This window comes from Phyllostomus hastatus, unplaced genomic scaffold (genome assembly GCF_019186645.2).
Source record: "Phyllostomus hastatus isolate PE091 unplaced genomic scaffold, TTU_PhHast_1.1 phas_contig_148, whole genome shotgun sequence".
Classification (NCBI taxonomy): Eukaryota; Metazoa; Chordata; class Mammalia; order Chiroptera; family Phyllostomidae; genus Phyllostomus; species Phyllostomus hastatus.
In genome coordinates, this window is record NW_025333607.1 from 11,352,568 (window position 1) to 11,377,218 (window position 24,651).

Consider the following 24,651-nt stretch of genomic DNA (forward strand, 5'->3'; position numbering starts at 1 on the left):
GGCAACCTACCTGTGGAAGTGCTTACCCCTGAACTACTTGGCACTGGATCTGGATGGACCTTGTCGTCACCAGGCATTACTCCACCTTTGGCACCTCAGTACCACTGTAAATGACTCCCCACTGGCTCTCTAACACTGGCTTCAGTATTTCAACCCCTTTCTTCCTGTTACGCTCACATCCCGTCTCCTGTATGAGTTTGGGTCTGCAGGGAAGCAGGTGCCAAGACGGGATGAGACGTGTGAAAGGTTCTTAGAGAAGGACGCAGAAGGCACGGCATTGTGATTGCAGGTCTCACACTGTGGAAAGAGAAAGATTGGACAGGACGTCCAGGGCCATGGTGAAACTCCAAGAAAGGTTTAGTCACACCAACAGGGAGTCCTTGAGCCAGAATTGCCCGTAGGAGTTTGTTGTGTCTGTCACAAGAGGAGCTTGCCTTCCCCTCCCAAACCCCGCCCGCCCCAACACACAGCTAGTAACTGTTCGGCGTGGAACTCGAAATCATGTCCACTTCGAGATGAACACCTTTTCTTAGATGCCACAGTTAGGGGCCTGCCCTCCGTATCTCCATACTTAATCGTGGCCTGGGAACCACCTGCAGGACGTGCGGCCTCGGCACAAACACAGTGGTGGACTCTGGGAAGAAGCTGGAGAGGTCAGTCAGTTGCACTCCCCCCCCCCACCCCCACAGGAGATCCAGCCACACCCCACTGCCTTCAGGCAGCATCCCTCCCACCTGAAAGATGTTTAGTGTCAAACTCACATCTGGCTCTGTAAGTAATGGAAACCACTCCGTGCACAGACCTGAAGGCTCATCTCCTTAATACACAACTTTTATTCATCTAATCGTCCATGTTCTCCATTGCTCCCGTCCTAAAATGACTCAATAGTATAAAATGCTACCACTATAAACTTGGTCCCTATCCTTAGCTAGACTCTATGTATTTAGTGACGCTCCTGAACTCCATTTCTCCCTTAATTCCCAAAGCAGTTAACCAATCTGTCCTTAAGTCCCCTCTTCCATTTTGTCTGAAGTGACACTGCCTGATACTCTGAGCATATACCACTTGTAAGGCATTGATTCATATTTATAGCAGAATCCATACTCAACTCCTTTTATCTAGGCTAAGAGCAAATGTGCTGCTCTGTCTTTTGAAGCCCATTCCCTTTACAAAAAGCCATCAGTTAATCCCTGTGAACTATATTTAAAATGTTTCTCAGCTGACATTCTTATAAACTTAGTAACAGAAATTTAGGCTTAAAGCACAGAACTAGGAAAGAAACAGGGAGAGAAGACAGACCAAACGACACTATGAAGATTAGATAAGGTTATGTAACGGTGGGATAGGAATTGTAAGAGGATTTTCCAGCCAGACTGATTTGTAAACCAATGACAGTAGGAGGGAAGTCAGAAGGTTATTAATGTGCCTTAGATATTATGAAGTGCTGTAACAGCAGACAAATCTAATCCAGGAGATCGGGTATTCTCAGCTAAAATCAGTAGCTTCTTCAGTGATCTAATGAAAATGCTCTTAATTTCATTTAGGTTCAGGTAAAGGTCTAACTGCAGATAAACTTTCTTAATAGAACAAAAATGCAAGAGACTTTTGAATAACAGACTGAATTATTCACAATGTATATTGACTGTACATGACAATTTAAAGTGAGTAAGTTAGGGTCAACTTTATGTTTCATTAGGGACAAAAAAAAAATCACAAAATCTTATTTAAAATATTTTAATTTCTAAAAATGTTTAAACCATAATAAAATTTAATTTATTTCATTGCACAGTATTCGTTAATACTTTCAACAAACTGAAAAGTAAAACCAACCACTTAAATCAGTTGTATTTACTGTCTAAGCTTAAAACCATACAAACTCTTTGCGACCCCCCCCCCAGAGGATGCAAAAATCAACAGTGAAAGTAGAATATTTAAATTAATACCATGTAAGTGTTCGGGTAAAAGGACTTTTAAAACTAAATTTCATCTGGTAACTCCATACAACTACTGGCATGTTGACAATAGAATTTAAAACGAAACAAATCTGAGCTGATCAAATCCACGGTGAAGGGAAGCTCTTACTTTATTCTGCTGTGAATAAAATAGCAGCCACTGTTTTTTTACCCAATGTCCTAATGGTATCGACCTCAGAAGAAACGATCGGCCTGGTTTGTGCAAAACAAGAACAGCCACCTTCTCCTGAAAGGACGTGAGCCTCCGTCACAGCTTCCAAGTACAACGAGCGGCTGCGGCCGCTGTCTCAGCAGCCCCGTTCCTGCTCCCTATACGACGACATCTTCCATGAAGTCATCGTACAGCCACTTGCAGGAATAATCTTTGGAACGTTCTATGGTTTCGAAGAGGCGTTTAAAGTCTGCAGGATACATATCTGTTATTTTTGTTGTTCCTTTTTGTCTTATTTTCTTCAGTATATCCTCTGCATCCACTGGACTCAGTGAACTGCAAACAAAAATTCAAAGTAAATTTCTTAAATTCTTTTCCATAACAACTGTCAGTCAACAGGGATAAAGGCAGCTTGTGAGCTCAATGTAAAATGCCTAACATATATAAATAATCTTATTTAGTTTAAGAGCTTGCATATCACATCTATCTTTATGTTCATTCCTCAAGTTTCACAGCTTACCTACAGTGAAAAGAGCAGATGTAGGTGGTAAGAGTTCCAATCAATTCCTACACAAAACCCCAGTTTAACATTGCCCTTTGAAAAAACTCTCATCTACCTCTTTCATCCTTTAATTCCCTTTACAAAAATAGTCTTTGGCTCCATTTAAGTTCATGTTAAAAGTTCAGTAAGTTCAAACAGCAGAAACTGCTGCATTGCACTTTTCAAAGAGAAAACAATCTTTCACTTACTGGTGATTATAAAGCAAAAAACTGCCCTACGCATTAGCCTAAGTGAGCTTCTGACAATAACAAGCAAACAACTGCAAAAAAATATTTTGGTAGAAAATACTTCCAATACTTTCTGATTCTGAATGGAATTCTCATCACAGAAACATGCTTTCAATTCAGAGATCTCAAAGGGAATTTTTTATATTTTGTACCACAGCTTACCAAATTTATTCCTTAATTCCCTATAGTGTTGATAGTTTCACTCAAAACAACCACTATCACAAGGGGACAAGATGGACAATAGTAGATTATTTTTACTGGTCTATTGCCACATTTAACATTTATTTTTACATAAATTTTGCTGAACCAACAGCTCATTCATGTATCTATCTGACAATGATCAAATTAATTTAAATGATTATTGTAACATTTTGTTCATCCTCTGACAATACTTTGAATGACTATGGGCTGCTGATCACAAGGTGTGCAACTCACAAAACTGTACACGTCTGCCCCATAAAAAACTATACTTATGTAGATACAAAGTAGCTATAATTTTTATGGAGCTTTATATGAACAAAAGCTTTGGTCCAGGGCAGGAAACTAAGGGGGTACAATGACACATCCCTACTTTGGTTAGGAAATAGAACCAATAGGGACACTGACAAGGTAGATGGTGGATATGCCCCCGATAATGCTAACTTTCTCCACCCCAGCCGGTGACAAGCAGCTAGTTCTTCATGAAGGTTATTAGGTATTCTCAGCTAAATCCGACAAAGATAAGAACAAATTATAGCCTTCCTTTTTTTTTTTTTTTCAGACATAAGGGCGGAAAATTAAGCTTAGGAGATCATGTGGAAAACACAATTATACTTTTCTGAAAATGTGCACCAGGCAAAAGAAAGTATTGGATTGGCCAAAAAATCCATTACGTTTTTCCCGTATGATGGCTCTAGTGGTGCTCAGTTGTCTTTAATGTCTTTTGAAACAATTCTGTTAGCTTGTATCATGACAGCTGTCATGTCAGCGTACATTAAAAAAGAACTTACCAAAATTGCATTTTTGTGCAGATATTTTAATACTGAAGATGGAAAACGACACACAACTTTTTCAGTATATTATGCCTTACTATTCCGAGAAAGGTAAAAATGCAAGTGAAACATGAGGAGAGATCTGTGCAGTGTGTGGAGAAGGTGCTGTGACTGACGGCACGTGTCGAAAGTGGTTGGTGAAGTTCCTTGGTGCTGTTGACATTCTGGCCACATAACTCTTTGTTGTCGGGCTGTCTTAGGCCTTGGAAGATGTTTAGCAGCACCCCTGGCCTCTACCCACTAGAAGCCACTCGTGGCTTCTCAAAATATCCAAGTCAATAAAGTTGTTGGTGAAAATGAAAAATGTGTCATTTATTTTATGGAAAAAACCATACGTACTTTTTGGCCAACTCACTATTTTGAAGAAATAGATGAGTGGAAACATGGTACTTCTCTGTTAAGCAAGAATATACAAGATACAAAAAATGGACCTCTAACATGAAAGTGTAATTCCCATATTAAATTGCTGCTTTTACATTCGCTTTCATTCTTCCTACTTACTGTAACTGGTGTATCAGCTTGGCATTGCGCTTCAGAAAACACTGCTTTAACATGTGAAAAAATACATCATAGTTCACAGGTGTTAAATTTTGTGTGAATAAATTTCTACGAGGAGTGAATTGAACAAAACACAGGTTTTGTTGTGTTTGTTGTTCCAGTGGTTCCTGGAAAGGAAGGAAAATAAATTGTGTTAGTCATAAAGTGTTGCCAGAGTGAGACACTGTTTACTGACTCACTCAAGTTACCTGTGGGAAAGGCAGTCACCACAGACCCTGCGTGTCCCTGTGGGTTCTCATCAGCCGTGCCAAGAACGCACAGCCCTAACAGCTCTCCACCTGGGCCGTTTCTCAGGGTGGTCTGCAGTGAGTCACCTTGAGGGATGACAGCTCTCTCTCCAAGGACAAAAATTAGGCTTGCTTAATGTTTGCTATAAAAGGGGTAGGTTCCCCAGCTCCGCGTTGTTCCTCAGCTGTGACGCAAACCCGCTGAATGCACACCACCCAAATGCACCACACCACACTACTCTGTGGGCCGCGGAGGCAAATCGAGCCCTGTGTCTGGTCCAGGAGTCTGGGTCTCTGGCCACCATCCACAGAGTCACAGCTGATTACCTTGTAAACAGGGTAAAATCAAATCCCAATCATGACACTAACATGAGGTGAGTCTCTTCTGTATTTGAAGCACATCACCACATCCTAAGAATAAAAAAATACTATGCACACATAATTTTTAATAGGATATTTTTTTAAATAAATATGGGTTTAGCAAGCTATAGTCCATGGCCTGCCTCTTTTTGCAGTCTGGGGCTAAGAACATTTTCCACATTTGTAAAGGATTGTTGTTTTTTTTCCCTAAAACAAAAAAGCAAACACCAAAGAACACGTGACAGGGATAGTTATGGGGCCTGGAAGCACAAAACATTTACCAACTGGCCCTTTACAGAAAAAGTCTGCTACCTGCTCCAATACACAATATTACAATATACACTATTACACGGATTAAAATGAAAACTGTGTATGATTTCATGTAAACTTAAGGCATTTTTCCCCTAAAATTATTCCTCAGAAAAGAGGGAGCCTTATGTTTCTTTAGGAAATTTCACACATTAGGTGTGACCACTTATATTCTTCCTTTTATATATATTTAAATATAAATATTTAATGCTTAAAATATACATTACTTACATATATTTAAATATAAGTCCTATTTGTGGAAAACATAAAGCCCCATCCCAAAAATTATAATCAATCCTAGCTCCTAGTTTTGGATGTCTACAGTTTAAGGAATTGGTAAAAACAACAGCAATTAAATTTAAAAATATTTAGTAATTACTAATTTAGCAACACGGATAATACAATTCCAAGTATTATAGGTTGTTATTGACAAGTTTTTGAAGATACTTTAAAAAGCAACCTGGTTAATAACGTTAAAGGTATACATTTACCTGATAAAGAGGGAAGAAAAACTTTCCTAATATTCAATGAGCATTTGTTTGTAATTTGGGGAAAAAGGTTCCAATGACAGCGTAAACACATGGATTCCGAAGTGGGACATCTCAAATCGGGGTGGAAACAACGATGATGTGCTCTAAAAAACTGTCCAATGTCTCAAAGTGCTTCCGCAGCAATTACTAACACACTGACACCAAAGGTGCATGTGAAATACATGATAACATTCTCGTGAAATACGAGATTTGGTTATTTCATCTGTACCCCTAAAAGTTTATATATTTAAGTTGGCCAAAAACTTTTTTAGCTTTTGTTTTTGTCATTAAGAAAAATAAGAAAATGTCTTCTACCCAGAGTTGCTCATTTGGGGGACTTTTCGATAAACTCCAATGGCATCCAGACAGAACGTGTACCTCCCACTGGACTGTGCTGCCGAAGAGCAGAAGAGAACCAAGGTCACAACGGTCACGACGGGGACCGATCACTCCAAGGTTGGACCATCTCTACACGCGCAATCTCCTTTGTCTCGCTCAGGGGCGACAGTGAGCAAACCAAGAGGCAGGCAAACGGGAGCCTCAGGCGGAGTCGGTGTGCTGGGATCGGGGCATCACTGGCCCTGAATCCTAACGGGGACTTCTTCGGGGAGTTCAAAGATGGTTTTTGGAACTTCAGCTACTTTATTACAATTCCACTACAAATACCCTAATATAAATTACATGGAGAATTGCTTTATAACATCATCTCATAAAAAAAAAAAAAAAACATAAAAAGAAAGCCCAACATCCTGGGTAAGAAACAGGCATGCCTATGTACCTATTGGCAAATTCAACCATTCTGAGGAGCAATGTTACAAATCCCTGGTTAATTAGTAACAAATAAAATTCTGTTTTTAGTTTGCCAAATCAGATGAATAGTGAAACGATTATGTTTTCCAAATCTGGGGTGTGTCTTCAGTTCAAGAGAGAGAAAAATGGAAGTCAGATTCTGTCTGGTCTACTACTCTGTTCATCCATCCTCGGTATAAACAGCTGGAAAATACAATTCTCTTCCAAAATAACTGGAATTTATTACAAGCAGTAAGTTATCTTTAAAGCACATTTCCAGATATTGTGAAGTTAAAAAATTCAAATACACATGGAATATCAGATGACCTTAAAGGAAAGAAAGCATGCTGCACTCAGAGGGAAGGGCGCGAGGCACTACTCACACTCGCCCTGCACTCCGGCTTCCCCAGCTGTCCGCCCTGGGCGTGCTTGTCGAACGACGACCACGGCTCCTAGAGGTGAGACAGAGACGTTTCTTTCAGTTCTCCTCAGCCCAAGGGCCCCAGATCACTGCTGCTTTAAAAATGTCTGCCCAAACAACAGCATGAACCCCAGCCACCAATCTAACTGGTTTAAAGAAAAACAACATATAACAGTCAAATCATTTATCTCTTTTCTTTGGATAAAGAAAAGGAAAATCAAAGGTCTGCCCCAATAATGGTAACTCTGTTACTCAGATGAAAGAAAGTTACCCTTAATATGCTTGCATAAATACTGTCTCCAGTTACAAGTTTAAATAACCAACATTTCAAGAGCAGAGTCACAATCAGTATAGGGGTTATCAGATCAATACTAAGGATATTTTTGTCCTAACCTAGTGGAAAAGCCTATTATTCAAACTCATTTGAATATGTTGGGACATGTAAGGAGATACAAAAATAAAGATACTGTGTCAATTTTTTAAAAGATCATTATTTTTTGTATCTAACATACATACAATTTTACATGTGAAGCAATTTTTATTATAAAAATATATACACAATTAAATTCCAAGTAAGAGTGAGTTAAACCAGCATGTGACACAGACATAAGGACTAAAACTTACAGTACTGGACATAGGTTTGAAAGGGTCTTGTCAAAATGACTATTACCAACCACAGTGGCAAATGAAGTGGAATAAAAAATGCAACTGTTGCTCATCCATAAAACTGCTGGCAGTTCCCGAATGCCGCCAAGAGAGGGAAGGCGAAGCCACAGCAGCGTGCAGCAGGCACCACAGTTCCCACTGTCCCACACTCGGGTCTGCTGAATAGCACTGGGTACAGCGGGGACCTTATCCCATTGCAAAGCCGCAGGAGAGGAAACCTGAAAGACCCTGGGAGCTGAGTTCCACAACTGACCCTCCAGTTAGAGGTATGTAATGGACAAATGTTTAAAATTTGGGGTGCACAAAGACCTCTCCTTTCGGGAGATGAATAAATGGCAAGACTCAGCAAAGGGCCTCCGAAAACAAACACTGCAGAACAAGAGAAGAAAACCATCCTGAGAGCCAGTCCCCAGCAGGCCTGGACAGAGAAACCAGTGGAAAGCCACAAGGACAGCAGAGGCTACAACGAAAAACTCACAGAATGAAAGGAGATCCGTGGAGGCAGTGCACATGCCTGGGCTGCAGGCCAGGTCCCCAGTGAGGGCACCAAAGAGGCAACCAATCAACATCTCTCACACCAATGTTTCTCTCCCTCTTTCTCCCTCCCTTCCCCTCAAATAAAAAAATAAAATCTTTGAAATATATATATATATGAACACATATCACATAAAAACAACTCAATATTCTATCTACTAAAATGAAAGAATATGCAAATTATGGTATGGAAGAAATAGCATTTACCATTTTTTTTTTCTTACACTGTATCCCTCTGCTATTGAATATGGTTAGCCACTAATCACCACAGCTGTTGAACACTTGAAATGAGTCTAGTCTGAACTGAGACGTTGTAAACTACACTCTGGATTTCCAAAGCCTGGTATACACACAAAAATCAAAATTACATAATAACTAATTCTAAAATACAGGTTATACATTAAAAGGACAATATTTTGAATTGAGGTTAAATAAAATATTAAAATTAATTTCACCTGCTTCTTTTTCAAATTTTTATAACGTGGCTGCTAAAAAAGGTAAAATTGCATCAGTGGCTTGTATATTATTTCTATTGGACAACTCTGATTTTCCTAAGGACGTAAACTAAAAAAACAAGGAGGGGAATGATCTATAATAAAGTATTAGACAGCCATTAAAAACTTAAAATGTTCAGCGACAAGGGGAAAAAACATAACTAAGCATTAGCTATTAAATGAAAAAATGAGATAAAAATAACAGAATCTTCACTACATAGAGAAACATAATCATAGGGAGAATAAAAGACGAAACAGTGTGCCACAGACATCAGTAGTGGCCTCTGGATGGCAGAAATGTAGGGGGTTTTTAAAAATTCTTTTATAGCTTACATTTTTACAACGAACATATGCTATTTTTATATTCAGAGAAAAACAAATATTTGTGACAAAAACGGGCACAGAGTTACCTGGCCCTACTATGTACGCCACGGTTGGGAAAAATCAGCAACTTAATGTTGAACTTCTCTCCATTCACTGGGCACTGACATGGAGCCTCCCTGACAACAATGAAGTCCCTGCTGAAGTGCACAAGGGCTCCACTCACCGTATGCAGCAGCTTGACCTCACAAGCCACTTGCCACAGCGCACTTAAGGCTTGGTACAGGTTTCGGTTCTGAGGATTCGCCATGATCTTCTAATAAGAGTAAAAGAGAAAGTACTTGTTATACAAAACTACCATCAATCAAAACCAAAGGTGGTCTTAATGGTAATATCTAATATTCTCTAGAAATTAGGAAAAATTAAAATTAAATGCAAAATCTTAGCTGTTACCATTTCAAAAAAGAGAAAGGCCTTTTAAACTTTCATATGGAGCTATATCATGTACACTTAAAATAGAAAGTATTCTAGATTGATCTCCTTTAACCATATCTCACCCACCAGGGCAAAACCTCATTAAAGAAAAAATTAAACAAAAATGTGTCATTTCTGTGAAGAGGAACATCGAGTATTAGAAACATGTACCCAGTGGTCTGTCCAGTTCTAAGTCAGAACTGTCTAGGCTGACACTTGAAAGGTAAGAGGTCGCCCCAGCGAATGAGAAGACACCTCGGAGAGAGGAAATGACAGGCAAGAGCATCCGTGGTGGAAAAAGAAAAAACCATTATAACATCTTCCCAGCAGTGAGACGAACCCTGACAAAGCGTCTGCTCTCTCTCCTCCTCTCATTCTTTCCTTATGTGCTGTGTGCACAGCTCCACGGTTTGAAGCCCCTGCTCTCCCTCCGCAGACACTGACTGCTCACATACTACCTGGGTTTTGGCGAATAAGGCATCCCTTCATTTCCTGCCCCACTGTCCTATCCCATAGCTCTGTTACAGACAAATAAGCATCTCCTGTTACATTGCATTAAGAGACTGATGACAGGAGGCGTTCTGGGCAGAAAAGAAACATCACCCTCAAAGCAATATCCAGGTCTTCAGGAAGACCTTCCATGTCAGCGAATTAAAAGTAGAGTCTAAAATTCTAAAGATTGCACACAGAAACTGTTAGGATAAAGGAATTCAGCAAAGTTGCAGGCTACAAAATTAACACACAAAAATCAATTGTATTTTTATACACTAACAGTGAACAATCTGAAAAGGAAATTAGGAAAACAATTCCACTTACACGAAAAGCTACGAAACATTGCTGTAAGAAATTAAACAAATAAATACAAAGACACCCTGGGTTCATGATGGAAAGATTTAATATTGTTAAGATGTCAGCATGACCCAAGTGATCAACAAATTGAATGCAACCCCTATCAAAACCCAAAGTTGTTGTTTTTTTTGTTTTTCAGAAATTAAAAATTCATCTTAAAATTTACATGGAATCTTGATCTTCTGGCCAAGATGGAGGCATAGGTAGCCACACTGTGCCTCCTCGAACAACCAAGATAGAGACAACAACAATTTAGAAACAGAATAACAACCAAAACTGACATAAAATTGAACTGTATGGAAGTCAGACAACCAAGAAGTTAAAATAGACCCGTTCACCCAGACCGGTAGGAGGGGCAGAGTTGGGCAGCTGGGCGCAGAGAGCATTGGGACCGGGCGCGTGAGGCTTCCTGGGTGCACAAGACCGCAGCGGGTGGACCCTGAGCGCACCAGCGGCAGCTGGCAGACCCCAGCCACAGGGTGGCAAACGGCAGACCCAGCCAGGCAGCAGTTGTGAAGCAAGGCACTGCGCGTAACCCAAGATCCCGGCGCTGGGAAAGAGAGCCTTGGGGCACTGATTGAGGACACCTGTGGGGATTGAGGAGCAGGGAGGGACTCCCAGCCTCTCAGGAGGGGTCCTTGGAGGGTCTCACAGCGTGCACAAGCCCACCCACACGGGAACTGGCACCAGAGGCGTCCAGTTTGCTCGGGGGAAGCAGCAGAAGGGACTGAGGTCCCACGGAGAGCAGAGCAAGCACCACTGTTCCCTCTAGGACCCCGCCCCCACATACAATGTCATATCCCAGCAACTGGGGTGCCCTGCCCTGGTGAACACCTAAGGCTCCACCCCTCATACGTAACAGGCACAACCAGACCAAAGGAAGAAAAAAAAAAAAAAGATGGCTCAAACAGAGTTGAAAGCCCCAGAGCCAATTTTTTAAGCAACCAAGAGATAGCCGACCTAACCGATGCACAGTTCAAAGCACTGGTGATCAGGATGCTCACAGAATTGGTTGATTCTGGTCGCAAATTAGATGAACAAATGAAGGCTACAGTAAGTGAAATGAAGAAAAATGCACAGGAAACCAATAGTGATGGAATGAAAGCTGGCTCTCACATCAATGGAGTAGACCAGAAGGAAGAAAAACAACCAGAAGAGAATGAAGAAATAAGAATTCAAAAAAATGAGGAGGGGTTCAGGAACCTCCAGGACATCTTTAAACGTTCCAACATCCGAATTATAGGGGTAACAGAAGGGAAAGAGGAAGAGCAACAAGTGGAAAACTTATTTGAACAAATAATAAAGGAGCACTTCCCCATTCTGACAAAGGAAATAGACTTCCAGGAAGTCCAGGAAGCTCAGAGACTCCCAAAGAAATTGGACCCAAGAAGGAAGACACCAGGGCATATCATAATTACATTAGCCAAGGTAAAAATGAAGAAAAGATACAGTAAGAAGCAGCAAGAGACAAGGATACAGTAACCTACAAAGAGTTCTCATTAGACTGTCAGCTGATTTCTCAAAAGAGACCTTACAGGCAAGAAGGGGCTGGAAAGAAGTATTAAAAGTGATGAAAAGCAAGGACCTACATACCAGATTGCTCTATCCAGCAAAGCTTTCATTTAGCATGGAAGGAGAGATAAAGTGCTTTTCAGATAAGGTCAAGCTAAAGGAGTTCATCATCACCAAGCCCTGATTTATGGAATGTTAAAGGGACTTATCTAAGAAAAAGAAGATAAAAACATGTATAGTAAAACGACAGCAAACTCACAATTATTAACAACCACACTTAAAACAAAAAGAAACTTAGCAAGCAACTAGAACAGGAACAGAACCACAGAAATGGAGATCACATGGAGGGTTAGCAACAGGGGAGTGGGAGGAGGAGAGAGGGGTAAAAGGTACAGAGAATAAGTAGCATAGATGGTAGGTAGAAAATAGACGGGGGAAGGCGAGAATAGTATGGGAAATGTAGAAGCTAAAGAACTTATGACACATGGACATGAACTAAAGGGGGGGATGTGGGTGGGAGAGGGTGTGCAGGGTGGAGGGGAATGAAGGGGGGAAATGAGACAACTGTAATAGCATAATCAATAAAATACATTTTAAAAAATATACATGGAATCTTGAGAGACACCAAATAGCCTAAACAATCTTTAAAAAGAACAAAATCGGAGGACTCAAAATCCTGATTTCAAAACTTACTACAAAGTTACAGTAATCACTGGGGGAAAGGGGAATAAAGGGGACTAAAAGGTAACATAAAATAATAAATAGATAAAGATAAAATTTAAAAAAGAAAGTTACAGTAGTCAAAATAGTATGGCATGGGCATGTAGACAATACAAAGAACAATGGAATAAAACAGTGTTCAAAAATAGACTCCCATGCACATACATCGCCAAGTGATTTTTCAACAAGGCTGCCAATGGGAAAGGACAGTCTTTCGACGAAAGTACTGGGAAAACTCCATATATTTCCACATGCAAAGGAGTGAGGCTGGGCCCTCACCTAACATCACATAAAGAAGTAATTCAGAGTGGATCAAAGACCTGAACATAAGAGCTAAAACCATAAAACTCTTAAAAGGAAACACGGGGGGAAAGCTTCGTGACATTGAATTTGGCAATGATTTCTGAGATGACACAAGGCACAGGCAACAACAACAGAAGGACAAATTGCACATCACCAAAATTAAAAACTTTAGGACTCAAAAGATACCATAGCAATGTAAAAAGGCAACCCATAAAAGGGAAGAAAATATTCACAAATCACATACCTGGGAAGGGATTAATACTGAGATTATAAAACTCCTATAACTCAACAACAACAAATAGACAACAGGATTAATTCCTCTGAAGAAGATACACAAATGATCTATAACTACATAAAAAATGCTCATCAGCAGTAATCATTTAGGAAAACAGAAATTCAAGACCACAATGAAATACCACTTTAAATCATTAGGAAGGGAATTATTTGGAAAAAGAAAAAAAAAACCCACAGATATAAGCATTGCAGAAAATGTGGAGAAATTGGAACGCTTGTGCATTGCTGGTGGGAATATAAAACAGGACAGCCACTATGAAAACAGCATGGTGGTTCCTCAAAAGATCAAAATAGAATTAGGGTACGATCCAGCAACTTCACTTCTGAATGCACACGAAAAGGATGGAATGCAGAGACTCAGAGATATCTGCATGCCGATGTTCATAGCGGCAGCATTCATAGTAACCAAAAAGTGGGAGCAACCCAAGAGTCTACAGAGAGAAAATAGATAAACAAAAGGTGGTGTGTACACATTGTACAATGGAATAAAATTCAGCCTTAAAAAGGAATAAAATTCCGATACATGCTACAACTTGAATGAACCCTAAAGACATTATGCTAAGTGAAATAAGCCAGACACAAAGTGAAATACTGTGTAGTTCTACTTGTATGAAGTACCTAGAAGAGTCAAACTCATACAGAATGTAGAAGAGTAGTGGGAGCTCGGGGGTGGGGAAGGTGTGGCGTTAGTGCTCTGTGGGTACAGAGTTCCAGCAGAGAATGGTGAACACATGCTGAGAAGACGTGGATGGTGGTGACAATTGTACCACAATGTAAATATACTTAATGCCACTGAACTGTATACTTAAAAAGAGTTACAATGGTAAATTTTATGTCATGATTCCAAATTGAAATCATGAAGATTAGAGAAAAACCACAGAACTCTTCCAAGACAAAAATACTAGTCAAGTCGTTCTAGATAACCCACCTGGCAGTCCGTTTCATTCATAAAAAAGTTTAGTTCTACTCGTCCATATCTATATAGAGAAGTACAGGAATATATATCATGTAAAAACTTCCAAATCAGCTTCTTCTCATTTTTGGCTGGGAAGATTCCAACTACTTTTAAAGGAATACCTGTTAATACAAGCAAAAATATTTGAGTAAATGCTTTACACTTTCTCCTGGGATCATATTTTATTGAGCCAAACTAGGTGAACAGACTATATTAATTTTATTTCAATTAAACCTAAGCCTCAACATGTTTCCTTGACAGAAAACTTGGCCTTAGCACAACTGCTCGGATTACTGGTGCCCAGGTGTGAGGGGAAAGCAAGTTTCAACTTCGGAGCATCTGCCCATAAACTGTACAACATAAACTGCACGCAAATCTCATCAACAAACCATTGGCGCACTGCTCGAGAAAGCTGGCAAGTTAGAAGGAATGTGCCTTAGTGAAGGACAAAAGTTACCTTTCGCCCAAGGAAGTGTTTCTATCCCCAAGTCCCGCAGAAGCACCCGGGAATCCACAGTGGGTTTCACTACCCCAAAACTTCGAGGGTCCAGTTTGAAGAAGTCGCAGTGGACCACGTGCAGTTTTCCTCCCAGCTTTTCTCCTAGGGACTAAAGAGAAGCAGAAATGACATGTGAAGAAGTTTCAGTGTTATGAAAAGTGTTTATAACAATTCAAAGACCTACTTCAAAAAAGAATTCTTACCATAAATATGACCACCTCAATAAAGATTAGTAAAGAAAACATGACTAAATATATCCTAAAAATTTAAGTTAATACAAATCAATTAATGCCTCAAAAACAATAAAAGTACAACTATTTTAATAAGAAAAAGCCCAAAAAACAAACAAAACACCTTGAACAAATCTTCCTTATCCTTTTACTTCCTTTACTTTATCCTCAATGGCATCACCAGCTGTTTGAAAAGCTCCTTCCCATGAATCCCTAATTCCCTGGTAGTGGCTGCCTGGGGCACTGGGCGAACTTTCTGAGAACACATCGGGGCTCGGAGAGCGGTGATCCATCTACCAGTCGTGGAAAGATGTTTCATGGTCGACAAAAACAGAAAAATATTAAAGTGAAAGGCAGCTGATTCGAGAGAGTATTCCTTTTTTTCTTGAAGAGTTTAGTTAGTCCTTCAGGTAAGAACTTAGCTCACTGTGTGGGTCACTGTCCATTTTCCACCTAATTCTTCATGTGCTTTTTCTAAAGACAGACAAGTCTAGAAGAAAAGCTCCCTGCCCACTGGAAGAGGTCCAGTTCACCTCCACCTTTGTACCGCCCTGATCTGCTCACCTTGGGGTAGTACTGGAGAACTCAGGAGTGAGAGCAAGCATTAGCTGCAGACTTCCATAAACTTAACGTGAAGTTACAAGGAATCAGTGAAAAGAGGGCAATATGCTTTGATGTGCGTATCTAGGTTCTCATGCACAGAAACTTCTACTGGCATTTATCAAGGTCTGAACAAAACTGTGACTTAAAAGTTATAAATTAAAAACCTAATTTTTCTTAAGCATGTAAATTCAAACTGTAAATATTATTTAATTTCTGAATTGACTACATTTCAATGATCACTTTCACGAGGACCCTGGAAAAAGACCAGTGGAAGGAGCACACTGCGGGTGGAAATCACGCATGTTTGGTCTTGTTCATGCTGAGATGCCCAATGCTGTGACCCGAGGGGAGGCGCCAGGTGCAAGGCTGTACCTCCGCGGGGAGGTCCAGCTGAAGACACAAATCTGTGAGGACGTGGCTTACCGCAGCCAGGACTGCAGATGAGATGTCTAAGGGACAAGTACACAGAACTATGCCTGAGGACGGAGTAACTGCAGAGTCTCGTGACAAGAAGCTGAGACTACACCGAAAACAAAGGAGAAAACCAGAAGAGTGGGGTGTTAGGAAAGCTAAGGAAAAAGAGCATTCATATAATGCATACCTTAAAAACTGACTAACCTCTTACAAACTATTCTATGTGTACAGCAATAAAATAACCTCACAAATTACTCAAGAATTATATTTTAATTTTTCTCACTGAGGAAAGCTAATGTATTTTGGTTTGATGGGGATGAAAAAAGAACGTATACTTTGTGACTTTACACATTTTTGGTGTAGCACCTGTCATTTACTATTCAATAATTCAAACACAGTAACAGCCAGAACTCCAGAATAAATTCATATATTAGTGAAATCACATTTTGGAACTCAACTTGATTGCATTTGGGATTCAAAATCAGGAAGTGAAAAGGTCAGGAAAGATAAGTAACTGTTGATTTCTATGGGTCATTATGTTAGGCACTGGAGTTCATCGAATTTAAGCATCAAGATCCTTAACAGGTGGGAACTGACACAGCTGTTTTACATATGGGAAAACCAAGGCTCAGACAGTTTAATTACTTGCCCCAGGGTCTTAAAGGTGGGAAGCCCTGGGGCTGAGGCTCAGCAAGGTTTGAAAAGACTGTGCTGCTGTAACCGCGCTGAACTAACAGGTAGTTCATCACAGAAGCTGCTGTCTCTTCAACTGAACGTTCACAGCTAAGTGCTGGCACAATAGTAGTTTTCACAACTCAAGTGGGATAGATTATGATTATTAGGGAACACAATCTGTAGCATGTGTATCTCTACAGCAGAGAGAGAGGGAAACAAACTGTGCCCACTCGAAACACTATTCACATGGAGTCCCGAGAATTTTATCAGGGCAATGGGGAGGGAGGAAGTTTAAAGTTAGATAAAAACCCAGAGTCAAGCATCATCCTTCAGAGTCCTTTCGGGTTTCAGGAGCACACTAGAGAGCGGTGGGGAGGCTACAAGCATCGTCTGCTAAGAAAACCACCATAACACTCCATGCAAAGGTTTTATTTCAACGGTTTTTTCTTTTATTCTGGCAAATACATGAATTCACACAAAGCTTTACTGCAATGGCTTTCCACCTCACCTTAACAACGGTTAGTAAGTGAAAGGAAGTACTCGCGGCTGAGTTCAAGTTACTGCTGGACAGAGAGAGAACTCAGGAGGTAGAAGAAAATAAAAACCTTAACTGAGGCAAAAACTTGTAGGCCTTTTTTTAAAAGATCAAGATAAAAGCTATCTTATTTTTAATCTCCAAGTTGAAATTATAGATAGCTCTGTGTATGAAATCACGTTTCATGATCTTGAATCTTTGAACGATTTTGTTTTCTCATGTTTCTGAAATTTCAACAGATTTTTAATCAATTAAATAACCTGGCTAAAACCCTGAATTCTTTTCAAAGCAGTCCGTTATAGAATAATAACTATCTAATGCACATAGTTTTATTAATAAACAAGCAGATGGATTTGGTGGACATTATCATAACTTTTTGTTATTATCCTGCACTTTTACAATGTACATGACTTCAGAAAGTTGTCGTAGAAAAATGTTAGTTTCCTAAACTGAATGTAGAGATTCATAAAAGAGGAAGAGAAAGAAAAAAAGAGACCGAAATTGATGCAAGGACTTTCCACTTTACTGTTATGTGATCTTGTCTGCTACAAAGCAGAATTCACTGAAAAGTCCATTTGAATAATGCCCGCACTCCATGCAACTGTATCTGACCAACCAAACCTTCCTTGCCCCTGTACCACTAAATCCAGAGTTTACACAGTCCCATTAATTTGATCTTAGCACTCCAATTAGATTCTAAGCTTGCAGAAGGCAGGGGCACAGTACAGCACAGCCTACTAAAACCAGGAAATGAGCCCAGAAATACCAGTTATACCCTTTGTTCAAAGTCACTCAACTAGTCTCTAGCAGAGCTACAAGCAGAAAACAAGTCTCAGAACACCAATCTTTTAGTTATTCAACAATCACTGATAGAACGTTCTAGTCACTGGGGATGACAAGATATTTCAGACATGGCCACTAAAAGTGATTCGAGAAAAATAAATTGTGTGCTTAAATTTACTTCCCTAAGCCACTGCCATGGGAACTGATGGACCAGTACATTATTTTTAGAAACTAAAAATAAACTTCTGGAGCCCTGGCCAGGTAGCTCTGTTGGTTGATCGTCATTCTGATTCGCCAAGGCCAAAGGTCCACTTCCCCGTCAGGGCACACACAAAAATCAACCAATGAATGCAGAAGTAACTGGACCAACAAATCGATGTTTCTCTCTCTCTCCAATCAATCAATCATTATTTTTAAAATATACCTCCAAATGTGGAATAAAAGTTTTGTCACTTTCAAGGGCAATCACTCTGGCACCTCCTTGAATTAATGCTTCAGTCAGGATTCCAGGACCTAGTATAGTAACAGAACAAAAAAGTTATTTACAAAAGAAACAATTTCTTTCAATGTCAAAAAAGTCATTTTACATGGATTTTCTAATTTTAATTTTTTTAAAAATTTCTAAATCCTCGCCCTAAGACATTTTTTCCATTGCTTTTAGAAAGGGAAAGAGAGAAATATCGATGTGAGAGAGAAACAGCAATTGGTGGCCTCCAGTACAAGTTCCAACTGGGGACAGAACCGCAACCAAGGTTATGTGCCCTGGCCCAGGCTCGAACTGGCAACCTGTAGCTTTACAGGATGACGCTCGAACCCACTGAGCCACACCAGCCAGGGCTGTAATTTTAATTTCTCCTAATATCCCCAAAGTAGATATTACACTCCTTACTTGCATATATGGAACTGGGGGTTATAGTCAGTCACTGGACTCCAACTTCACAACCGGTTCAGGGGTGCTGCTTGGCTTTGAATCCATTCTATCAAACACTAGAAAACCTGTGCTCTAGGTTCACGTCTCAAGAAAAAAAAAAATGTTGCCTCCAGCCTACCATTTAATCATGGACTATCCTAAACAGAACTGACTCCTCATGATAGGATGGTATTTCAAAAAGTTTTTGTTTGTTTGTTTGTTTTTGCGGCCCTGGCTGGTGTGGCTCAGTGGATTGGGTGCCTGCCTTTGAAGCAAAGGGTCACCAGGTTCGGTTCCCAGTCTGGTCACATGCCTGGGTTGCGGGCCAAGTCCCTAATAGGGGGCGCTTGAGAAGCAACCGCACATTGATGTTTTTCTCTCTTTCTCTCTCTCTCCCGCCCCCTTCACCTCTCTCTAGAGATAAATAAGTAAAATTTTTTGAAAAAGTTATTTTTTATAAGTCTGGTGTTCTCAGCATCCGCTAATGGTCTAAAGGAGATTCACGGAAAGGTAAAACAAAAGTTCTTTTTTCCAGGAGTGGATTGCAACGATCTTGGGGAGACGACGGAAAAGAAGAGCTTGCTCTATCAAAGTACTGTGTGAAGTGCAAACTGCTACAGAAATATTCTGTAGTATCCTGATAGAGACTACAAAACCATACAGGCTGCCCAAAGGAAGGCGCCATGTCTCATACAGCTACCTACGCATGGTCAACAGAAGTTTGCAAAGGTGATGAAAACCCGACAAAAGGCAATCCACGACGGACTCACCAGGATTGCATTCCAGGATGAGCTTGCACGGGTCGTCTTCTTTCAGCAGGAACTGCACCACGGTCTCAGCCAGTCTTGGACTGGTCAGGTAACGCTTAGACTCCACGCCGCACTTGGACGGCCGCGAGGGCAATTCCCTGAAATCCTGACCCCGCAACAGCTGCGGCTGGATGTCAGACAAACCACGGCGGTTCCTCGCCGGGACGTCCTTCCACCTCGCCGCTCCCGACCTCCAAAGGCAAAGGCGACCAGCACCGGAAGAAGCTGACAGCGTCAGCCGCTGAGGAAGCCCGGCCACTGGGACCCACATCCTTACCCTCTAAGGTCTGTCTGTCCCAAAGTCATGCAAAACGTCAATGAAAAGTCGGCGAGCGCCCAAGAGAAATCACCACGTGCAACATCTCTGCACCACCTGATTAGGTGAGGGCGGGAGAGGGGGAGGGGAGGCAAACGCTGCAAACTACGCATGCGAACAACCCCTCCCACTTGTTTTACCCTGACTTCCGTTTCCTGCCGGGTGCTGACGCTAGAGGACTGTGAGTGGACCGAGGAGGAGACGGACCATCCAGGCTGTGTACTCTATGGTTATCCGCCCCCTGCGCTTCCTCTCTAGCCGCTCGCGCTCTGTGCTCCGCGGTCGCCGGCCGCCCAGCCGGGAGGGGTGCGCAGAGGGAGGCGGGGCGAGAAAGCAGAGGTGTCTCCTCTACCCGAGCGGCGGGAGACCTGAGCAAGATCTGTGACAGCTCGTCGGCCGCCATGTCAGCGAGTAGGGCTGCAGACAGCCCCGGAGCCCAGCGGTAGCCCTCCTTTCGTCTGCAGTTCCCAGGTGAGGAGAGGGAGAGCGGGATGCAGGGAACCGACCAGCTTACGGCTGGGTGCAAAGCCTCTTGGAGCCCCTCGCTCCTCCCCTTGCGCCTTCCTCCAACTGCGCCTCCTCTGCCCTCTGTGTGAGGTGTAGCCCCGTTTCCCCACCTCCGCCCCCTCTCCGCTCCCTTGTTTTCTTCTCCCGCCTGTGTGGTCGGTTCCTGCGCATCGCGCCAATTTCTGCCTCCCTAGGGGACGAGCGCCAGAAGTCGTTCCTCCCCAGACTCCCCCAGGAGGCTGCAGCACCCCCTACCCGCCCCGTACCTCTGTTCCTTCCATCCTGCAGCCCGCAGCCCGGCTGGCACCCCACCCTGGAGCACGGTTTCTGGTTTCCTGCTTACCTGTTCCCCCTCCCAGCACTCTGGTTGTCAAGAACCACCTGGTGTCTTCCCTCCCTTCCCCCCTCTGGGTCAATATTTCCTCAATTTTTAATTTGCGTGTTGAAAAGATTTAAAGTTAAGATTGGAAAAACATGCTATTTAAAAGCTTTAAATTCCTTTCCAAGCTTAAAAAGATGATGACCTTAGGATGCCTATTTTGTTCCTTGTGTAAACTTAGTCAAACATATTGCACTGTGGAATGCAATTTAAAAGACCAGTTCCAAACACTAAAAATAGGATGCTCTAATGGAAAATTTGGCAGTCTTTTTTACCCACTGGGTAATGTTAGAGGACTCGGTTCTTTGCAAGTGATTTCAGTGTTTAAGGATTATACTTAGAGCTTTACCCATTACCCTCTGCACCAAGGAAGGAAATGCAGCCAAGCTACTCCCTATTTGAAAATATGTGCAATCCTTTCTGCTTACTGTATTGGGAGTCTAATTGAGCTTGGCATTTAAATACACCAGGAAAAGGTATTTAAGGAATGTATCATCTAGCAAACAGAAGCCTGAAGATTATACTCAGCTAATAAATATCAAATGGATAAATAATTGACAGTCAACTATGGCCTTTTTTTGGACTATAAATTTGTTAGGACACCACAGAAAGTATCTAACCAACTGTTGTGGAAGCCCTGGGGACTCACTGATCTTAATTTCCTTAAATTTTTTTTATGGACAGTATCCCCACTGACAATTTTGTGGTAGTAACTTTTCCTTCCTCTGAATACCATCCTTTACTGAACTGTCTTCTCTCTCCCCTTAAAAGATATTTCATAGATTCAGAAACACATTGATTCCCACCTCCACCCCCCCAGAGCCCTGGAGGCCTAAATATTTTTAAATAAAGCAGAATGATGTCTTCTAGTAGAGGAAAATCTGATTCACTCATAGGACCGTATTCTTGAATTTCTCACTTCAGAAAATACTTACTTTAAAATATGCTTTTTTTCTTCATTTAACAGTAATCATGCCTTGTATAAACCTCATTGGCTACAATACTGCCACAGCAGAAAGCTTAAAATAATGCTTTTTTAATTTCATAATATTTGTGGACCAAAGGTAGCCTACTCAGCCCTAGAGAAGCTGATGTAGTTATTTTGGTTTTGGAAATGAGAATTAAGTTATGATCATTATTTCCATGTTTACAGTGCTAATAACTTGTTTGTGATTGAAGGTGTTGTAATAATAGAGAATCTTAAGCATTTTGTTTCTGTGGCCTCAGGTCCTGGAAATGAAAAAAATGTCCTTTTTACTTTAAAGATGAACCTTATAATTAGCTTTTAGACTTGCTCTGTTAGAAGAACTTGGTTTGTGTATTAACATCTTAGCTTTCTTAAGAGGTGTGGTTTTTTACATCCTGTGCTATTTTTGCTTTTTTGAGGTAATCTTTCTTTCTAATGGTGTCAGGGCTAAGTGATCCTGCTGATTATTTTTATACTCTTCTTAAGTTATTTTTATTACTATCGCAACATAATTGGCAGAGAAGGGGAAATCCTGCTTTTTCTTCTGACTTTTAAATGACATTTGTATATAATTGGGAAATGCCAAATGGTAGTAGTTGTTTGCTGTCATGATAGAAAGCCACACAAGCAATTTAAAGTTTTCTAATCAAATTAACAGGAAAAAAAAAAAGTGGAATTAATCTTTACTAGTATATTTTATTTAAATTTATATCTTTTTATTTTGTAATCCACTTTAAAAGTTAATAATGCGGTAATTTTACATTATTTCATACGAAATCTGTGAAATCTGCGGTGTGTTTTAACTTACAGTGTATCTGAATGCAGACTAGCCACATTTCCAGTGCTCAGTAGCTGAATGTCACCAATGGCTAGGACCCCATTGGACAGCACATTTCTCTAGGATTCCTGTGTGATTCTTTAGATGTCTTGCCTGAGAGTCAGATAAATTCTGTAGGGAAAATTTAAAAATCCTTTTCCTCAAGTGCTGCCGTATTCAATCTGAAAATGTCCACACAGAAAGAAGGTTCTAAGAAGTCTCTTCCTCTTGGTGTTGACTCTGTTAACAAAGGAGGGTAAATAGGTGTCCAACGCCCGTCTAGTGAGGGTCATAAGATGACAGCGTGCTCAGTCATTTCCTGAGGTGTCGTTGTTACATTCATTTGCATGTGTATGTCAACAATGATATCGAGGCCTGTGGCTACTGTATCCTTCAGTATTAAGGAGAAGTTAAGGACCTACAGAAAGGTTGAACTTTATGGTAAACAGGTGAAGTACCTGCTATTGTTAACTTTTCTGAATCAAGTTCAGGTATGGCTGAGAGTTTTGTAAATGTGCTTCTGTACACGATGGTGTTCCTTGTGAAAGAAAAGATAAACTCTTGAGCAAAATTTAAAAAAGAAGAGGCTACAGCTTTTGGCTGCATTACTGTGTGCCTCAGTAGTAGTGAAAGAGTTACATGTGTACGGTGGTTTAAGAGAAATTTAAAAGGAAATACGGCTGTTTTTATGGAAAGCTACTGACATATTGACAGGATGGGAGCTTTAAGTTGCTTTTTCAGCAGAGATGGTGATTTGCATGGAAACTTCCCCTTTTCAGAGCTGTTAGAACTGAAGGACACCCCTGTTGGAAGGTAACCCAGCCGCTAATGGACCTCAGTGGGGATCGGTAGGGACTAATTGCAGTTCACATTTTTACCTCTGTACTCTAATAAACTTCCCTAAGTATTACTTTAGCTGCACTATTTTACATCTGTATTTAATCTCAAATTTCATATGAAGGCCTAATTAGTATTCAGTGTAATTTAATAGAAAAAACTTTCCCCCTCCCCTACCTTGGTGGTATAAAGACATCTTAAACGACCTCAGTAAACAGACTTCCTCTGTAAAATCAAGCCATCACAGGCGTGGCGCAGGGCTGGCCGTGTGTGGGGTGTTAAGGGTCCCAGACAGAATTGGGGAAGTGGGCAGTCACTGAACGTTGGTCCTTCCACTAGAGATATGTGCGTGTTCCGTTGGCTCATACAGTGTTTTCATTTGTTTTTAAATCTAAATGGCTCTCTGTTGACAGCATTGTAGTTGGATAAGAAAGAGAATAAATTGTTTTGTTTCTATAAGTTAGTCTTAGCAATTTTTTTAGTTATTTGAGGAAGAATAAATGATAGTCTAGCAATTTTCAGTTTTTTAAAAGATTCTATTTTTTTAAGATTTTTAAAAATATATTTTTTAAGATTTTATTTCTTTATTTCTAGAGAGGGAAGGGAGGGAGAAAGAGAGAGAAAGAGAAACATCAATGTGCAGTTGCTGGGGGCCCTGGCCTGCAACCCAGGCATGTGCCCTGACTGGGAATCAAACCTGCAATGCTTTGGTTTGCAGCCCGCGCTCAATCCACTGAACTATGCCAGCCAGGGCTATTTATTTATTTTTAGAGAGACAGGAAAGGTAGGAGAGGGAGAGAAACATCAGTGTATGGTTTCCTCTCACACGCCTCTTCCTGGGGACCTGGTCTGCAACCCGGCACGTGCCCAACTGGGAATCGAACCTGGGACCCTTTGATTCGCAGGCTGACATTCAATCCACTCAGCCACACCAGCAAGGGCCATTTTTTAATTTTTTTTAAAGTTCCAATACGATTTAAGTGGCCTCTACATGAGTAATATTTTTATTGAGAAATTAAACACTCAGTACGCCTGTGTCTTCATACTGTTATGGAGCGTGTGCTCCGCTCTGGAGCCCTTAGGGTTCCCATGAATACAGGCTTTTCTGTA

At 40.9% G+C, this 24,651-nt stretch overlaps 2 protein-coding genes across 3 annotated transcripts in view; one reads left to right on the top strand and one right to left on the bottom strand.

Annotated features, from left to right (window-relative positions):
• Window positions 1-1,718: 1,718 nt before the first annotated feature.
• Window positions 1,719-20,134, bottom strand: TFB2M (transcription factor B2, mitochondrial). Its single transcript, XM_045817929.1, has 8 exons — window positions 19,680-20,134; window positions 18,424-18,512; window positions 14,718-14,868; window positions 14,234-14,382; window positions 9,380-9,469; window positions 7,101-7,169; window positions 4,446-4,609; window positions 1,719-2,460 (listed from the first exon to the last, which is right to left on the bottom strand). Exons 1-8 carry the CDS (start codon window positions 19,987-19,989, stop codon window positions 2,283-2,285), a joined length of 1,200 nt encoding a protein of 399 aa, XP_045673885.1. The 5' UTR covers window positions 19,990-20,134; the 3' UTR covers window positions 1,719-2,282.
• A 174-nt stretch (window positions 20,135-20,308) lies between these two features.
• Window positions 20,309-24,651, top strand: part of CNST (consortin, connexin sorting protein) — a 61,694-nt gene continuing 57,351 nt past the window's right edge. For both annotated transcript variants that reach the window (XM_045817908.1, XM_045817918.1), the window contains exon 1: window positions 20,309-20,505. The gene's annotated coding sequence lies outside the window, so the exon portion shown is untranslated. The remainder of the gene's footprint in view (window positions 20,506-24,651) is intronic.

What these genes read in the sequence shown, in the direction of transcription:
- TFB2M (XM_045817929.1), bottom strand. Translation starts at nt 19,989, where the DNA reads ATGTGGGTCCCAGTGGCCGGGCTTCCTCAGCGGCTGACGCTGTCAGCT. An exon ending in TGAATGAAACGGACTGCCAG is followed by an intron (nt 9,470 to 14,233) that starts GTGGGTTATCTA and finishes TACTCTTATTAG; the next exon opens with AAGATCATGGCGAATCCTCA. An exon ending in AGCCGGAGTGCAGGGCGAGT is followed by an intron (nt 4,610 to 7,100) that starts GTGAGTAGTGCC and finishes CTTCCTTTCCAG; the next exon opens with GAACCACTGGAACAACAAAC.